The 18,165-nt window shown below is 36.5% G+C and overlaps 1 protein-coding gene across 5 annotated transcripts in view; it reads left to right on the top strand.

The window, feature by feature from the left end:
- CEP76 (centrosomal protein 76) overlaps positions 1-18,165 on the top strand; it is a 105,259-nt gene that overhangs the window by 1,590 nt on the left and 85,504 nt on the right. For 4 of the 5 annotated variants that reach the window (XM_033934120.1, XM_033934121.1, XM_033934124.1 and 1 more), the window contains exons 2-6: positions 2,139-2,288; positions 11,690-11,755; positions 11,970-12,051; positions 12,328-12,552; positions 17,524-17,709. In XM_033934120.1, the coding sequence (XP_033790011.1) occupies positions 2,139-2,288; positions 11,690-11,755; positions 11,970-12,051; positions 12,328-12,552; positions 17,524-17,709 (709 nt within the window). The remainder of the gene's footprint in view (positions 1-2,138; positions 2,289-11,689; positions 11,756-11,969; positions 12,052-12,327; positions 12,553-17,523; positions 17,710-18,165) is intronic. The other variant, XM_033934122.1, reaches the window with a different exon arrangement.

Genomic DNA, 18,165 nt, shown 5'->3' with positions numbered 1-18,165 from the left:
CCAGCCTTTACCACTGGGGAATGCATTGTGAGGAACATCTGGCCCAGGGGTGCTGGTCCCCTACCCAGAGGAAATGGTAGATCAATCATTTGGAACTTCGGACAATTCATCTGGCTCTCTTGAAGTTTGAGAGTGTACTGCAAAGCAAAACATTTTGAGTCTTTTTGGACAATGCCCTACACCTGGAAGCCCAAATGCTCTTTCAGTGGCTGGAATCTCATCTAGCGCTTTTGGCAGCACACGTAGCTAGAGTGAACAACATGCAAGCAGATTTTCTAAACCGCCAAACCCGGGGAATGGTTACTATCCCAGAAAGCCCTAACTTGTATAGTGAAGAGATGGGAACATTAAACATTCAAACTGATGGCATTGGCTCCAACAAGAAAGCAGCCCGGTTCTTTAACTGAAGGTGTGAACCAGGTAGCAAAGGTCTGGACGCCATGGTCCAGCTGTGGCCAAAGGCAGGTCTTCTCTATGCCTTCCCTCAGTGGCCCATGATAGGCCATCTGCTGTACAGAATCATGGTGCATAAGGGAAAGCAGGGCTTTCTTGCTTCGGTCCCAAGCCTCATGGGGGCACTCTTACGGCTCATCCAGATGTAGTTACATTTTTGAAGGACGTGTTGCGGTTCTGCCCTAGGCTGTGGCAGCTGTTTCCAACCTGGAACCTTAGCCTGGTTCTCAAGGCCCTTGCGAGTCTGCCCTATGAGTTGCTGGACCAAGCTTCTTTAATGGATCTCGCCATCAATATGATATTTTTGATGTTCATCACCTCTTCTAGGAGACTGTCTGAACTTCAGGCTTTCTCCTGTAGAGATCCTTTTATTAGAACTACAGACTTTAGCGTAACTCTGCGCACTGTCCCTTCTTTCTTGCTGAAAGTGGTTTCTAGCTTCCAAATCGGTCAGGAGGTGCGTTTGCCAGTCTATGCACCATCGGGTTCAAGAAAGCATAACAGGATATTAAAATCTCTGGATGTGCACAAGCTTTTGCTGAAGTATTTGGAAGTTACAAACAAGTTTCGTTTGTCGGATCATCTGTTTGTCCTGGAGGGAGTGGTCCGAAAGGGTTGGCTGGTACCGAAGGCATCGGTTTCTTGGTGCGCCATGATTTGTATGGCTATTTCTTCCGCCTGTAACGAGAAGCAGCCTCCTATATCAGTGAAGGCCTACTCCACGTGAAGTGTTGCTTCCTCATGGGCCAGATCTTCAGTGGTTTCCCCAGAACAGATTTGCAGAGCCACCACTTGGTGCATACATTCACAAAGTTTTTACAGAATAACATGGTGGCCAAGTAAGATTCTGCATTTGGATCTTAGATTCTGGTAGCAGGCTCATTGGTACCACCCTAAGTTTGAGAGACTGCTCTGTTTACATCCTGAGGGTTCAGGAATAGAGTGGGGTTGTACAGCAAGAGTAGGTTCTTACCTCATTATTCTTCTTTCTTATAAACCCATACTCTATTCCTGAAGCTCGCTCTGGGAAATACTGATTTGCCTGCTGTCTGCTTCAATGAGTACTGGTAAGTTGGACATCTTGTTTTTTTGCCCAGTCTTAACAAGAATACCATCTGTGACTGTCGCATTATTCACTCTGGGGTGGGGGGGGGGAGAATTTCTATTGGTTATATGCCCCACACTGTTAGTACAGGCTCTGTTCTCATGGTTCAGTTGTTTATTTGTTTAATTCTATTTGCCATATGCTTGATTATTTGTTGTGCTGTTTATTAATATGAGCACTTTAAACATGTTTCTCAGGGAGTTTCCCCATACTCCCTCTTCTGTGTCCTTTCCAGGAATTACTGTCTGCTTTGTTACATACTGAGGGATTGGAGAGCAGTCCAGAGGTAAGACAGGAGGAGCAAAAGTATCCAAATGAAGGGATTGACTACGTGAGGGTTCAGGAATAGAGTAGGGGTTTACAAGAAAGATTAATGAGGTAAGAACCTAATCTTTCCATGCCAACATTTATAAAGTAGGCTTCTAGATTATTCCAGAACAAATGCTCTTCAACAAAGCTAAACCTTCTCCAAGGCAAATTAAACCACCTCTGTGTACTATGTACTGGTATGTGCATATTTAAAAAAAGATTTGTACAGAAGAGACTTATGGATGTCTCATAACGGCATTTCTCTGCTTAGATGGATGTCCATGGTAGGATTCGGGAAGTCCTGGCTGAGACTTTACATGAAGAGCTGGGCCTGGAAAGCCAACATTTATCTGAGGAAGATCTGATGAAGGCCTTAAGACGGCGAGGAATCATCGATGATGTTGTGAAAGAGCTTAATTTTGTGAGTACTTTAGTGAGGGAGAGAGGAAGATTCTGGTTATCACATTCTGGATCAACACAGTTTTCCATTCTGAGAATTCAGCTATTCTTTGGGGACTGGAGTACCGGTAATTCTATTGCTATTGTTATTTCTATTCTTAATGCTAAATTGGAAGAAGGTCTCTACATGGTGAGGTGTTTGCAATGTTTGTGAATCTGTTCTAGGTCTTAAAACAATCAACGTTTTGAGTCCTGCACTAGAACCTTTCTGTACTTCTTTATAATTTTTATTTTTAATTGAAGTTTTTTTCTTTTTCTTATCAATATAACATATGTACTGGTTTTTGAGACTTCAATCTCAAGAGATGCACAGTAGATATTAATGAGATTTGCATAGGGGGGGCTCTGATTTGTAGTAGTCATACATTTATTATTGTGAAATCTGACTTTATTCTGTGGTTTATGAAGACTGAATTCTGTCATTCCTGCCATAAGGTCCAGGAAATGTCATGTTTCATTGCCCTGTTCTACCCCCCTACCCAATGTACCTGACTCCACCTTCTTGTTGGACGATAGGAACTCTCTTCAGCCTCTGATTTTCAGAGGGGTGGGATCAGATGGTTTGTGGGGATGGGGCCTGAGCTCACCGGGCCTGACCAGGAGGGGTGGTAAGGGAGGCAACGCACCGCAAATACTTTACTGCATGGACAAGGATATTCACCGCTCCACGAGGCGGTGAATGGCCTTGTCCCCATACCCACAGCTACCAATCTTTTTTTCACCCTGTTCTGTGGGTTACCTGTGGCTACCTGCAGGTAACAGTCACCGTGTCATTTTCTAGCCCAGATATCTAAATGATCAGGGCCTCTTGGTATATATATCTCCCTGCTCTTTGTGTATAGTTGTATAAACTATTTAAGGTCAAGCAGTGAAGTCAGCAGATCTTTGGGTATAGAATTAGCATTTATGTAGATCAGAGCAAGGGGCTCTGCCAAATGTCAAGAGGGTTCCTGCAGTCAGAGTTGGGATTTATGCAACTGAAATGTGGTCCATGTTGGTAGCAGTTTTTGGGTGGTAGGTAGGATTGGAGGAGAGAGGTTTTGATCAACCTGGTGTAGTGAGAGAGTGAGATATTGCTAGGGTTCAGGAGGAGCCCAGAAAGAACATGGGAGATGAAACTGCAGAATCAGACATTGTTCCTACTTAGATTCCAGTCTGAGAGGCTTGTGGATCTCTCGAGCTAAGTTAACTGAATTCACCCCCACACACTCCTCAAAAAATATAGAAGTAATGGAACATAAAGGAGAAAAGGTCCTGCAGGTGCTTTATAAGCCCTGTTCACAGAGCTGTTTCAGTTGGACTGAGATTATGCTACACCACCAGGTAGTCCTCTGAAAGTCTGTTATATAAAGTGACAGCTGCCATTTATTCTTGGCATAATTCATGACACTTTCTGCTATTTCTTTACAGACCCATTTCTGAAGCCCTGAGATCTGGAAGTGAGGATGGCAAGCCTCATACCTGTTCTCACTTATATAAAGGATTATGGCTGACACTGTTGATCAGCAGAAGGCAGCATTCCCTATAAGCTGCATTGAAGTCTTCCATCTGCAGTCCTAGTGACAAGGGTGATGCATTAACATTACATTTTCATGTGTGGACTCTAGAAGACTTGTCTGTCCCTTATGATTGAAAATGCAATATTGATGATCCACTCCTGTCAGCAGGAACATAGGCAAAGGATTTCTGCGTATTGTAGAAGGAATGCTGTTGGGGTGCCATCAGAGTGTACTCATTCTGAAACATCAAGTTTCAAGTTTAATAAATTCTTTGATTAGATCGCAAAATCTCATTTCAATGCGATTTACATCAGATAAAAATCAGATAAAATAATAAAATCCACATATATCACATATACTGCTAATTGACATTAAAACATTAGGGAAAAGGGCAGCTTAAATTACAATATTAAAAAAATAAAATCGGGTATAGGTTTAGTACACACAGGATGGGAGACAAATACCCACATATTTCAGTGGACCTCCTCCTCCTACCCTAAAATATAGTAAGACTGATTTGTTAAAAAGCATCTTTTTTTTTTTTTTATATAATCTTTATTCATTTTCTTTTGTTACAACAAGTGTTTCATATAAACTTATTAAATACTTAAATACATACACTTGATATACATACTTATCATCATCAAGTTTAAGTTTTTTTAGAAAATTAATGTTATACAATTTTATAATATTATGCAGTAAATCTAAATTTATATAATTTCTTTTGAATGTAGAATTCCCCCTCCCTCCCTCCCAATCAATCAATAATATTTAAAAACAACTTTATTGTAAATTCATTCAACATTGATATAGTGTGTAAAAATCAAAAATAAAATCCCATTTCATTCCCTTCTAATCAATTTTAACTTGGGAAAATTTAATCATTCATTACAAAATTCTGTTAATGGTCTCCATATCTTTTGAAATTTATTAATATATCCTTTTTGTGTTGCTATGGTAAGCTCCATTTTATATATATGACAAACAGAATTCCACCAGAAAGTGTAATTTAATTTGTCATGATTTTTCCAATTCAATGTGATTTGTTGTACTGCTATTCCAGTTAAAATAAATAAAAGTTTGTTATTATTTGATGTTATTTGACTTTTTGTTCTCATTGTTGTTCCAAATAATATAGTATCATATGTCAAGGCTACTGGGTTTTCTAACATCCTATTAATTTGAGGCCAAATTGATTTCCAGAATGTTAAGATGAATGGACAAAAGAATAGAAGATGGTCTAATGTCCCAATTTCAACATGACAGTGCCAGCATCTATTAGATTTAGAGCTATCAATTCTATGTAAACGTGTAGGGGTCCATAAAGCTCTATGTAAAAGAAAAAACCAAGTTTGTCTCATAGATGCTGACACCGTACATTTTAACCTCCAAGACCAAAGTCGTGGCCATTGAGATGCACTAATTTGGTGCTTTATCTCAATGCTCCAAATGTCTCTAAGACCATTTTTTGGTTTTTTATTTATATATCCGGATATTAATTTATACCACTGTGCAGCTTCATGTCCTATTGAATTTATCTGGAAACACAAGAATTCCAAGCTGTGATAATTAGTAAGATTTTTCCATTCAGGGAACCCTTCCTGAATGGATTGCTTCAATTGCAACCATCTAAAATATTGTGTTTTATTAAGATCAAATTTATGTTGCAATTGTGAAAACTCCAGCATTTTACCATTTTTTATTATGTCGTCTAGAATACGAATACCTGCTATTATCCAGTTTTTCCAGATTATTTTGAAACCGCCTATTTTGATCTTGGGGTTTAACCAAATTGTTTGAGTTGTTGATTTATTAATTGGAATAGGAGTTAGATTACTTATATATCTTAAAGTTTTCCATGTATCCATGAATATTTTATGTTCTTTGTATAGCCTTGGCATTTTGACACTAACTACATGACTAAGACGTAATGGAAACATAAGTCTCCATTCTAGCCAAAACCAATCTGGGATATTTACAGTGGGTTCTGGGAGGATCCAATACATACCTTGACGTAAAATATAGGCTTGATGATACCTATAAAAGTTGGGAAAATTTACCCCTCCCTCCGCAATTGGTCTTTGCAATGACACTAATGCAATTCTGGGGTTTTTCCCAAGCCAAATAAATTTTGTTAATATCTTATTTAATTTTTTATAAAAAGAATTTTGGAAGAAAACTGGTATCATTCCCATTTGGTAACAAACTACAGGCAATATCATCATTTTAACAGTTTGTATTCTTCCCCACCATGATAAGTGTAAGGGGTTCCATTGCTCACACATCTCTGTCACTTTTTGTAATAAATTTTTTTCATTAATTTTCATTGTATCTTCCAAATTTTTTGTAATCCAAATTCCAAGGTATTTAATAGCATCTTCCTTCCAAACAAAAGAAAATGAATTAAATAAACTTTTTGTACAATGTATATTTAATGGAAGTATTTCTGATTTATTCCAGTTTATTTTATATCCTGAAAATTTTCCGAATTTTTCTATTAGTTCAAGTAGATATGGAATGGTAGTTTCTGGATTCTTCAAATATAATAGTAAATCATCAGCATAAGCTGATATTTTATATTCTTTATCTGAATGATTTATACCTTGTATCTCCTTTACTTGTTGGATTGCTAATATTAGGGGTTCTAAAACTATATCAAACAGTAAAGGAGACAAAGGACAACCTTGTCTAACTCCTCTTTGTAGATTAAATTTTTCTGAAAACATATTATTAATGTATAATCTAGCAGAAGGGGAGCTATATAATGTTTGTATCATTTGTGTGAATCCAGGACCTATACCAAACCATTCCATTGCTTGATACATAAATGTCCATTCTATTCTATCAAAAGCCTTTTCTGCATCTAAAGAAGCAGCGAAAGTAGGCTCGTTCATTTTCTTTGTTAAGTATAATATATGGAATGCTAGTCTAGTGTTATGAGATGAATGTCTTTGAGCAACAAATCCTGTTTGAGACATACTTATAATATGTGGGAGAGCTTTAGCCAATCTTAACGCAAGGATTTTTGCTAATAATTTTCCATCTACATTTATTAAAGAAATTGGTCTATAGTTCGACACCAAAGTGGGATCTTTATTTGGCTTTGGCAAAACTATTGTTAATGATTCAGCCATAGTGCCATTTGTACAACCTTTATTAAGTTGATATTGAAAAAGATTTAATAAATAGGGTAATAAAAAGTTTTGAAATGTTTTATAAAATTCAACTGTATAACCATCCCCACCTGGAGCGGATCCAACTCTAAGGGATTTCAAAGCTGTTTCTAATTCTTTTAGTGATATTGGTTCTTCCATACTTCGTTTTATATGTTCAGGAACTTTTGGACCCTTTAATAATTTCAAGAATTCTAAACCTTCTTTTTCTTTATTTAAATAAGTCTCGGAAGAATAAAGAGTTTTATAGAATTTTAGAAATTGTTTTAAGATTGGTTCAATTTGTGTAAGTGTTTCACCATTTTCATCTTTTATAGCAATTATTTTTGTTTTCTTTTTTTTCACTTTTAGATAATTTGCCAATATTCTTCCCGACTTATTTGAGTTTCCATAATACAATGCCTGCTGTGCAAATAAATCTTTCCTTATCATTTTTGATGATATTTCATTGTATTTACCTTTGAGTTTTAATAGTTCTTGTTGTATAGAATATTCCCATTTTTCTATTAGTTTTAATTCTAAATTTTTAATTTCTTTTTCTAAATTAGCATATTGTTTTCTATTTTGTTTGTTAAGATAAGCCGAATAAGAAATGATTTGTCCCCTTATTGATGCTTTAAATGCATCCCATAATGTTTCTCTAGAGATCTCATCTTTATCATTCATTCGAAAAAAATCTTTCATTTTTATTTGAAAATTTTCACGAAATATTGGATCAGCAAGCAATGTATTATCAAACTTCCATATTGGTCTATTTGTATTTTGATCTGTGATCTTAATTTCAATCCATACCCCACCATGATCAGATAAAATAATTGGATCAATGGCAGCTTTTGTTACTTGATGTGCTAGGTGTTTTGATATAAAAATATAATCTATTCTTGAAAAGGAATTGTGAACATGAGAACAGAATGAAAATTCCCGTCCATTAAAATGAAGTATTCGCCAAATATCTATTAAATCACAAGTTTGTATTAAATTATCTAATCCCATTGATTTCATATATCTACTTGGGTTTTTGTCCAATAGAGGATCCATAACAGCATTAAAATCCCCAGCTACTATTAGATTTGAAGTAGCCAGTGGCAATATCAATTGTTGAAGAGTTTTAAAAAATTCATTTTGGTTCGAATTAGGGGCGTATATATTAATCAACGTCATGGTAGTATTTCCCATATTCATTTCCACAATTATCCATCTTCCATTAATATCTGTTGCCTTTAATTTGAATGTAGCAGTACATTTTTTATTTACCAGAATAGCAACACCTGCTTTTTTCTTTGTAGCTGGTGAGAAAAAACAATGTTTGACCCAACCTCCTTGTAGTTTACTAGATTCAATATTTGAGAGGTGGGTCTCTTGTATAAAGCATAAATCCGCGTTTTGTCTTTTTAAAAATAATAGAGCTTTTTTCCTTTTTATCATATGATTTAGACCATTAACATTTAAGGATATTATTTTAAGATCCATTTATGCATTTTTGATATATTTTCCTTAAAATTATATGAATTAGTTTTCTTAATTTTTTTTTTCCCAATTTTTAAATATTTTAGAATATACCCTTTTCCTTTTTTTTCCCATTCTTCATTATATTTCCCCCTTCCCTTCCCTCCCTTCCCTCCCTTCCCCCCCCATTTTAATATGACCACTTGGATACGCATTTTGAGGTTAGGTGTATATAACTCCTACAAGCTATTAAAATATTTAACTATATTTACTACAATTATTATTTATTTTATTTTTTTATTTTTATTTATTTATTTATTTTTTTTTTTAATTATATTTTCCCTTTAGAGGTGTTTTAATTTATTATAAATTCCCAATGTATAATTTATTTTTTGAGTTTATTATTATATTTTGGTTTGTATTATATAATAAAGTAATTGTTTTTTAACAGTAATTTCTAAGTGGTGTCTAGAAATGTTTTCATTTTTAAATATTAAGTTTAAATTATTTTCTTTTCCCTTTCTTTAAGGAAATTATTACTTATGACAACATTGTATACCACAAATTCAGTTAGATATGAATTAATTTAAAATAATGAATATTATAATTCAAATATTATAACTTATATTTTTAAGTCTTAGGTATATGTTTGAAGGCAGTCACAAAGGATGAACAGATTTCTCCACAGTCCAACCTTCAGGAGATTATCTTTTCCTTTCAAAATAGTTATTAGTATTATTCGATAATAAGTTCTTGTTTATGAGGTCATTGGCTGTTCATATTGATCGAGGAAATCTTGAAGTTTTGTAGGATCTAGAAAATTTTGAGTCTTGTTAGCAATGGTAATTTTCATTACTGCTGGATAAAGAAGGCCATATCTAGCCCCTAGAGCTCGCAGTTGGGGTCTCATGTCCAGGAATTGTTTTCTTCGTAGTGCAGTCTCTTTTGCAAAGTCAGGAACTATGTGGATTCTTGCATCCTGACATTTGAGGTTTTTGTTTTCCTTTGCTAGTTGGCAGATTTCTACTGCTTGTTGGTGTCTCAATAGTTTGAATATTAAAGTTCTTGGTCTTGATTGAAGGTTTTTATTCTGTGTTGGTATTCTGTGTGCTCTTTCTATTTCTAATGCAGTTTTGAATTTTAAAGGTAGTATTTTAGGTAGAAATTGTTCCAGGAATGTTATAGGGTCATTTTTTTCTACCCCTTCCGGAATTCCGATGATCCTTAAATTATTTCTTCTTTCTCGATTTCTGCTGTCTTCCAAGTCTCTATTAATTTCTTCAACTTCTTTCCATATTATTTTAGATTTTCTCATGTCTGTATTCAGTTGTTCTGTATTGTTTTCTATGTCATTTATTTTATTTTCAACTATATCCACTCTTTTGGTGAGAATTGCAGCATCTTCAATTGCTTTTTTTAATTTTTTATTGCTGTCTAATACTATTTCTTTAATTTGTCTCAACTCTTCCATGACGTCAGGGGTTTCATCTGATGGTAACGGAACTTTTGAGGGTGTGTTATTTGGCTCTGGTTTTGATCTTTTATTGCTGCTACCAATACCGGAACCACTTGCTTCTGAATCATTTTTGTTTTGTTGTTTTTTAGATGTCATCTTTTGTTATTCTTTTCTTCTCTTTATCTCAGCTTATATTTACTGTCTCTTTGTATCAGTTTCAATATTTTGCCGCTTTTCTCTTTTCTTTTGAGTCTTCAATTTATGTTTTTACAATTTTGCTATATCAATTTTATAAAGAAAATAATGGTGATATTCTATCAGGATTTGTTTCTATTTTTTTTAAAATAGACAAAAAATTTTTCCTTTTTCTTTTTCAGCCTTTTTCTTTTCTTAGTTTTTTGTCTCAATCTTGTATTTAGATCAGACTCAAGACTTTTATTTCAGTGTTCTTAGAGCAACTGTCAGTTATTTGTCTCTAGTTCTATTGCTGTGAGTAAAAAAAAAAAAATGTCAGTAGTCCTTCTCTCTATTTCTCTTCTTTCATGCCTTATCTCAGCCTCTATGAAGGCAATAACACTCAAATTAACAGCGTTTTTTCCCCTTAGGTTTTTTTTTTTTTTTGGCTGGTCAATCTTTTATATGTTTATTTTACTAATTCTGTTAGTCACTTTACATCAGCGCTGAATGATTGATAATCCTTTTTTTTCTCTCCTTTTATAAGCCCAATCGCAGCCCTTACCAAGGAGAGCAATACTTTGTCTAGTATTCTTGAAGTATATGTCTTTATCAGTTTTCAGCGCCTCTCAATTATCTCGATATTACTTTTCTTCATGTTAAAAAAAAAACAAAAACCGTTACTCCTTTATTCTATAATCTTTCTCACAGCCAAAGCTTTTATATCGGATTCTGTTTCAATTTCAGCAGAGGAGGTTTACATTTATATTATATTTATATTAATCATTCACAGTGAAGTAAAGTCATATATTCTTTCGAAATTGGCAGCAAGGAAATGGCTCCATAAAAAAAAAAACCGTTGCCAACTATGTTCTACAGCAAACTTCGCTTTATCACCGGCAGGAGAATGCCATTTCAAAATAGCTTATCTCCACTGCATAACAGGCACTACGGTATTCTTCTAATATATCATTTACAAAGAAGAAAATTTTTATCTTTGTTGTTAGACAGCTCACCAACAGTTTTAAACTCCGTCAAGCTCCCGTTTTTTTACACCTCCCTTCTTTGGATATTAGAAACGGCACTTTTACTTTTACTTTCGATCGTCTCTCAAACTTTCTCCGTCTTAGCCAAGGAGGTAGACCTTAATCATCACACCATCTAGATTATAGTAAATTACTTTTTTTTTTTTGTAGTAATCTCTGCAAAATAAGCTTGTTTATACGGAGCTTCTCCTTCACCCGACCGTCATCATTCGCGTCCAAGCCACGCCCCTCTAAAAAGCATCTTTAAAAAGCCAGCTCTTTAGAAGACTTTTAAATTTGTTCAATTAGTTATCCCTGAACTAGCCCATTAAATTTATATAAACAATCCAGATTTATTTAAAATATTTCATGTTGTTTGCTGTTTTATAGTAATGTGGTTGCTATGGTAGACCATGTGAATGAACAGAGAGAAAATGAGCCCTCTTATATTGTTTTGTTTATATATATTGTTTACTGACATTTTCTAAGCACTTAGACACACATAAAACATAGTAACCTATAGTATTTTGTGTGTCTAAGTGCTTTGAAAATGAGCCCCAAGATGATTGTTTTATTTTATTGTTTACTAGCTTTCAGGATCAGATAGTCCCTTCGTCAACTCCAAAGAAAAAGAGCAGGAACTATCCAATAAAAAGGTATCACTTTATTCTTTTCTTTACTATATGCTATTTCAATGAATTCTCTCCTAACTAGTTATTTGTTCTGTTTAAATTTAAAAAAATTAGCCTTTGTCTGGATTATCAGCTAATTCTAATGTAAATTGTAAGAAATTCCTTGGGTGTCTGCTTATGATCCCTAGATGTGAGAGAATAATATATTTGCACCACATTGTGTACTTTTTCTTTTTAGGAGATGCACCACCAAGAAGTCACAACAACTCCAAAATTACCTACCCACTTTGTTGACAGAGAACCAAGAGTGTTAAAGAGAAGTATGTCTTGCACAGTTTATATAATCTTAGCTATTGGAAGAACAATAATAACTGTCTTTCAAATCCTTCATTAAGTTGTTTGTGTACAAGGGAGGATTCAAGTTAGGAAATACTGACCTGTCTGTAATCTGACTGCCCTGAAGAGCGAGAGATTCTGAACTTGACAGGAAACCCCATTTTTTATGTAATCTTAATAATGCCAGGCTTTAGAACTCTGTGTTTTTGTGACTCTTAATATGTTAATTTTATGAAGGTGTATGTTCATTTTCATTGCAGCCAATATTGATCCCTCACGAAGGTACCTCTACCTTCAGGTTTTGGGTGGAAAAGCTTTCCTGGAATATCTGCAGGAGCCTGAGATTCTACCTGGGCAGGTTTGCTCCACCTTCAATCTTTGTGTACATTTTCGAAATCAGCGTTTTCGGTCCAAACCTGTTCCATGTGCCTGTGAACCCGATTTCCATGATGGCTTCCTGCTTGAGCTGCACAGAGATAGCTTAGGTAAGGAAGCTGATTGCATGACTTCAGCAGATAGAAGATGCACAGTAACATAGTATGTGATGACAGATAAAGTACAATATAGCTCATCTAGTTTTTCCTGAGTATCTGGTATGTATCGGCCACTCCAGGCAGGTTTCTTGTTTTATCACCACCACCACCATTTTGTTTATAGGGTTGTAACTACTGTTCTATGCAAGTTACCCTCCTCTGCTTTTTATAAGTGTGAAAGTCATTTAAGTTTTGCTTTGAGTGAAAGTGCTCTATACTTTTTTTTTTTTAAATTCTTTATTTATAATTTCCAACCATATATTACAAGAAAAATAAACCTCTTTTTACAGCAATACAGTAGGTATAATGTTATTTCACACTATATTAATCAGTAGAATAATTTTTACCCTTCATTAGACCACATGAACAAATAAGGGGAGTTCAGGCAGGCATAACTGAGAAGTAATTAAACAATAAGAAAAAAAATGATAGAGAAACAAGATTAACACAGTTCGCCCTGAACTTTCCATTCCGTTGGTTGGAGCAATTCTTTTCAGCTCAATAAATGCCTTCAGCTGCTCGGGGAAGAAAACCACATATTTAAATTGAATATACTTTATTATGCACTTGCAAGGATAAGCGAGTAGAAACAATGCCCCTATAGATTTAATCTCTGATCTTAAGGCCAAAAATTGCTTTCTTCGCTCTTGGGTAGATTTGGTAACATCCTGGTACACCCATATTCGTTTCCCATGGAATAAACTTTTTAAGGATCTAAAGTACAGTTTCATGAATGCTTCCAAGTCTTGTTGAAAAACAAAAGATACCAAGAGAGTCATTCTATTTTTAGTTTCTGATATAGACTCTTCCAGAATATTCAATATATTTTTTAAAAGTTGAGTAGTTTGAATACTTTCACCACCCTCCAAGGCTCCTTGGGAGTGTTTAGCATTAGGAAGATAGTAAATCTTATTTAAAGGGGGAATACCTTCAGAAGTATATTTTAATATTTCCTGTAGATAGTTCTTAAAAATTCATAAGCGGATATCTCTGAGGTCTTGGGGAAGTTGACTATTCTCACATTCAGCTTCCTATTGAAATTTTCCATATTTTCAATTTTTTTTTTGTGTGTGTAGTGCTTTTACTCCATCATCCTTATCCCATGTTTTTTATTTTAAATTCTGTTACTAGTTTTATCTTCTCCACGGCCTGCTGAGGTTCAAGGCTGGCTGTAGCGAACCTCGCAGGCCGCTGTTCACCTCAGTAGCATGTTCCCTCTGACGCGATCGCGTCAGAGGGAACGTGCTACCATGTGGAGAGCGGCCTGCAAGGTTCGCTACAGCCGGCCGCGAACCTCAGCAGGCCGTTTTAAATAGGAATGGCAGCGGTGACTGGAGGGAGGGGAAGAACAGGAGCGGTAGCGGTTGTTGCGGGAGGGGGGGAGTCGGCGACGTGCAGGCCGCTGTGAACAGGAGCGGCAGCGGCGGCAGGACCATGAGCCCTCCTCCCGCCATCTGCTGCCAGAGCCGCTCCTGTCGCCCGATGCAGCTAACTGGCGCATACGCCTCAAGCCGCGGCCAAGGCTGGGGACTCGCGCATGCGCACTCCTGCGGCCACAGGCCTACACCGCACAGAACACGCAAATAGGAGTGCGCATGCGCGGCTAGCTTTTTATTATGTAGGATATTAGTTGCTCAATTTCTTGGTTTAGTAAATAGTTATCTGGTAATATTTAGTTTACAATTTATATAGAAGCAGTGACTTCTTTTTTATTTAATTTTCATCAGTTCTTAGAAAAAGGACCTCCATCTTATAGAGGAGTGGCCTAGTGGTTGGAGCAGCTGCCTCAGCCCCCTGAGGTTGTGAGTTCAATTCCTACTGCAACTCCTTCTGACTCTGGGCAAGTCACTTAATACTTCATTGCCCCAGGTACAAAATAAGTACCTGTTTAAAATATGTAACTCGCTTTGATTATAACCACACACAGATAAGAATGTTATACAAGTCCCAACTCCTTTACCCTTTACAAGTTTTTTGGCTAGATAGTTTTCTCTTGCCTTTTTTGGCTTCGAAGTCAACTGAGGAGCCATGAGACTTTATTTGAAGCTACCCCCAAGATTTTCCCCATTTTTTAATGATCACCTAGCATAGCCATTGCTGTGACTATAGACTCTCCAGAATCTGGTTGTGCACCACTGGGTGCTGCTATTGTGTGATACCTGTGATTTTAATTTGGTTTCCACCCTTCGTTAATATATACTGAAGTCGTGTATATTTGAACACTCCTTCCTTCCATTGTCTCAGAGCACTTTGTCTGCAGCATCCCAGATTCTGGCCAGCATAGGAATAGAAAACAAAACTGAAAATATCATTATGCCTCTGTTTATGTCCATGGTGCAATTGCACTTTTAATTTTGTGTGTAATTTTGGTCATCCCATCTCATTGTAATCTGGCATTGTAATCTGGAAGCAGGGAGTTTGGATCATTTAATATTTTATTGTCCCTGTATCATGGTTTTTTGGAAATAAATTTGGTCTCAAATTAATTGTTTACTAGAAAACCATGTTGCTTTATCATATGATACAATTCTGTTTGGGATGTCAATGAGAGCAAAAAGTTAAATTTCATCAAATAATAACAAGCTTTTGTTAATTATGACAGGAGTCGCCATACAACATATTACCAACAATTGGAAAAATTACAATAGGCTTAGCTACACATTTTGGTGGAATTGATTATGTCATATTTATAAAATGGAAAGATCAATTGCCATAGAAAAAGGGAATTATAATAATTTTAAAATGATTTGGGGGCCATTAACAAATTATTGCAATGAATAGACATCATTTTCCTAATGAAAGTACATTTAAATATGGGGGAGGGGGGAGGGTAAATAGTTCTGATTAATAGATTTAATTCAAAATATCATTTATATATTATATTTCAATTACTTGTGGGAAGTGTGGTTGGGGGGAATAAATTCATGTATGTAAAATCATAATTGTATGAATATCAAGTGATATGTAACAGTTAATATGATGTAGTATTGTGCACTTGTTGTAAGATGGAGAAATGAATAAAGAATATAAAAAAAGAAAAAAGCAGAATGGGAAAAGGTTCATAGAAAGACAATAAAAGTGACATAGGAGATGGAACACTTCCCTTATGAAAAAAGGCTAAACAGGTTAAGGCTTTTCAGCCTAGAGAAAAGACAACTGAGAGGGAATATGGTAGAAATGGAGCGCTGGTCTAGGTCCTGGCAACTCAGCTTCAATGCCAAAAAATGCAAAGTCATGCACCTGGGCAGCCAAAATCAATTCAAGACTTACACTCTTAATGGTGAGATCCTAACAAGAACTGAAGCAGAACTATACTTAGGGGTGATCGTCAGTGAGAACATGAAGACTGCCAATCAACTGGAGCAAGCTTCATCCAAGGCAAGGCAAATCATAGGTTGCATACGCAGGAGTTTCGTCAGCCGTAAGCCTGAAGTCATTATGCCATTGTATAGATCCATGGTGAGGCCCCACCTGGAGTACTGTGTACAGTTCTGGAGGCCGCATTACCGTAAGGATGTGCGGAGACTTGAGTCGGTCCAGAGAATGGCCACCAGGATGGTCTCAGGACTCAAGGATCTCCCTTATGAGGAACGGCTGGATAAATTAAAGCTATACTCTCTCGTGGAACGCAGAGAGAGGGGTGACATGATCGAGACATTCAAGTATCTCACGGGCCGCATCGAGGTGGAAGAAGTTATCTTCTTTTTCAAGGGTCCTGCAGCAACAAGAGGGCATCCGTGGAAAATCAGGGACGGGAAACTGCACGGGGACACCAGGAAATTCTTTTTTACTGAAAGGGTAGTTGATCACTGGAATAGTCTTCCACTCCAGGTCATTGAGGCCAGCAGCGTGCCTGATTTTAAGGCCAAATGGGACAGACACGTGGGATCTATTCACAGAGAAAGGTAGGGGAGTGTCCTTGGGGTGGGCAGACTAGATGGGCCTTGGCCCTTATCTGCTGTCTATTTCTATGTTTCTAAATGTGTAGAGTGGAATATTTAAATAGGGAATGATTGTTTTGTTTTTTTTCAAAATCTTTATTCATTTTCAAATTGAACAACAAGTGCACAAAAATACATTATACAAGTAATTCCAATATAGCACTATAATATCAAACACATAAAAATCTAGTAATGTAATAACCCCCACCCAACCACCCACCCTTCATCTCATTTTCAACTGAAATAGAATTATACTGCTGGGCTGGGAATGATTGTTTTAACATGTCAAACATAAAAACAAGAGCTCGTTGAAATGAATGACCAGTAGACTGAAGATAAATCACAGAAATGTTCACATGGTGTATAATTACGCTGCAGAATCTGTTGCTAAAGTGGTTAAGGTAACAGATAGTGGGATTCAAAGGTTTGGGCAAATTATTGGAGGAAAAGTCCATAAATGGGGAGTGTGTGGTGTAGTGGTTAGAGTTAGAGCCTCAGCATCCTGAGGTTATGGGTTCAAACCCCACACTGCTCCTTGTGATCGGGGCAAGTCACTTAATCCCCTATTGCCCCAGGTACAGAGTATGAGCCCACTGGGACAGATAGGAAAAATGCTTGAGTACCTGAACGTAAACCACTTAGGCTATAGGTGGTATATAAATACTGTACTTAATAAATAATTATTAGCCAGGTAGACTAGAGAGCCACTGCTCAACCATGGAAATGGTCTATGAGAAATAGATTTTTCTTTATGGAATCTGCTGGATATTGTGATGTGAGCTGGCTACAGGATGCTGGGTTCAATGGGCCTTGGTCTGACTCAACATGATTTATCTTAATTTCTCAGGAATATAAGCTCAGGAATCTAACTCGGGTCTCATGGAGTGTATTATTTTCTCTTTTCAGTTTTGACCAGATACCCAGTTCTGACATTGCCTCATAACACACACTCATTTCTCATTTGTGTCATATTTTTTGACAGGTGATGGTTGTAAGATGGCAGATGCAACGACTATGCTTTCAATATGTGATCCTGTGCATATGGTCCTGGTCAGAACAGATACATCTGGTGACACCACACTAGTAGCATCCTACTTCCTGGAGTGGCGGTCTGTCCTTGGCTCGGTGAATGGAACAACCAATCTTGCTGTGGAACTTCTAGGTGTTGGTAAGCGGAAACATGAGGGCAAATGGGAAAAGCAGAAAAGAGCAAGTAATGTTTATAATAATTCATCTTAAAGTCTGAAAGTATTGGAGATAAATCGGAACTTTGTGTAAAGTAAGGAGTGTTAAACCTATGTTGCCTGTATTAAGTACCTGGAAGACTGAGCTTTGCTCGAGAAAATGGGTGAATGATTATGATGGGGGAGTTGTTTGGGTTATCTTGTGTAGGTATTGGGGTGCACATTCCCACCCAGTGATTCTTGGGTTCACTCAGTTGTGGGGAGGAGGTGTTCTAAATTTGAAAATTAAAATAATCTCACCGTTCTATTTACATAATTTTCCTGACCCCTTAGGGCTAGATTCACTAAGCAAACCAATCGTGTACCGATCGGTTTGTGACCCGATTTCCCTCTGACCCGATTCACTAACTTGTGTACCGATCCCGATTCTGATCCGTGTA

This window comes from Geotrypetes seraphini, chromosome 2 (genome assembly GCF_902459505.1).
Source record: "Geotrypetes seraphini chromosome 2, aGeoSer1.1, whole genome shotgun sequence".
NCBI classification, from domain to species: domain Eukaryota; kingdom Metazoa; phylum Chordata; class Amphibia; order Gymnophiona; family Dermophiidae; genus Geotrypetes; species Geotrypetes seraphini.
Note: the sequence above shows the minus strand (reverse complement) of the source record. Positions and strands in the feature narration are given on the sequence as shown.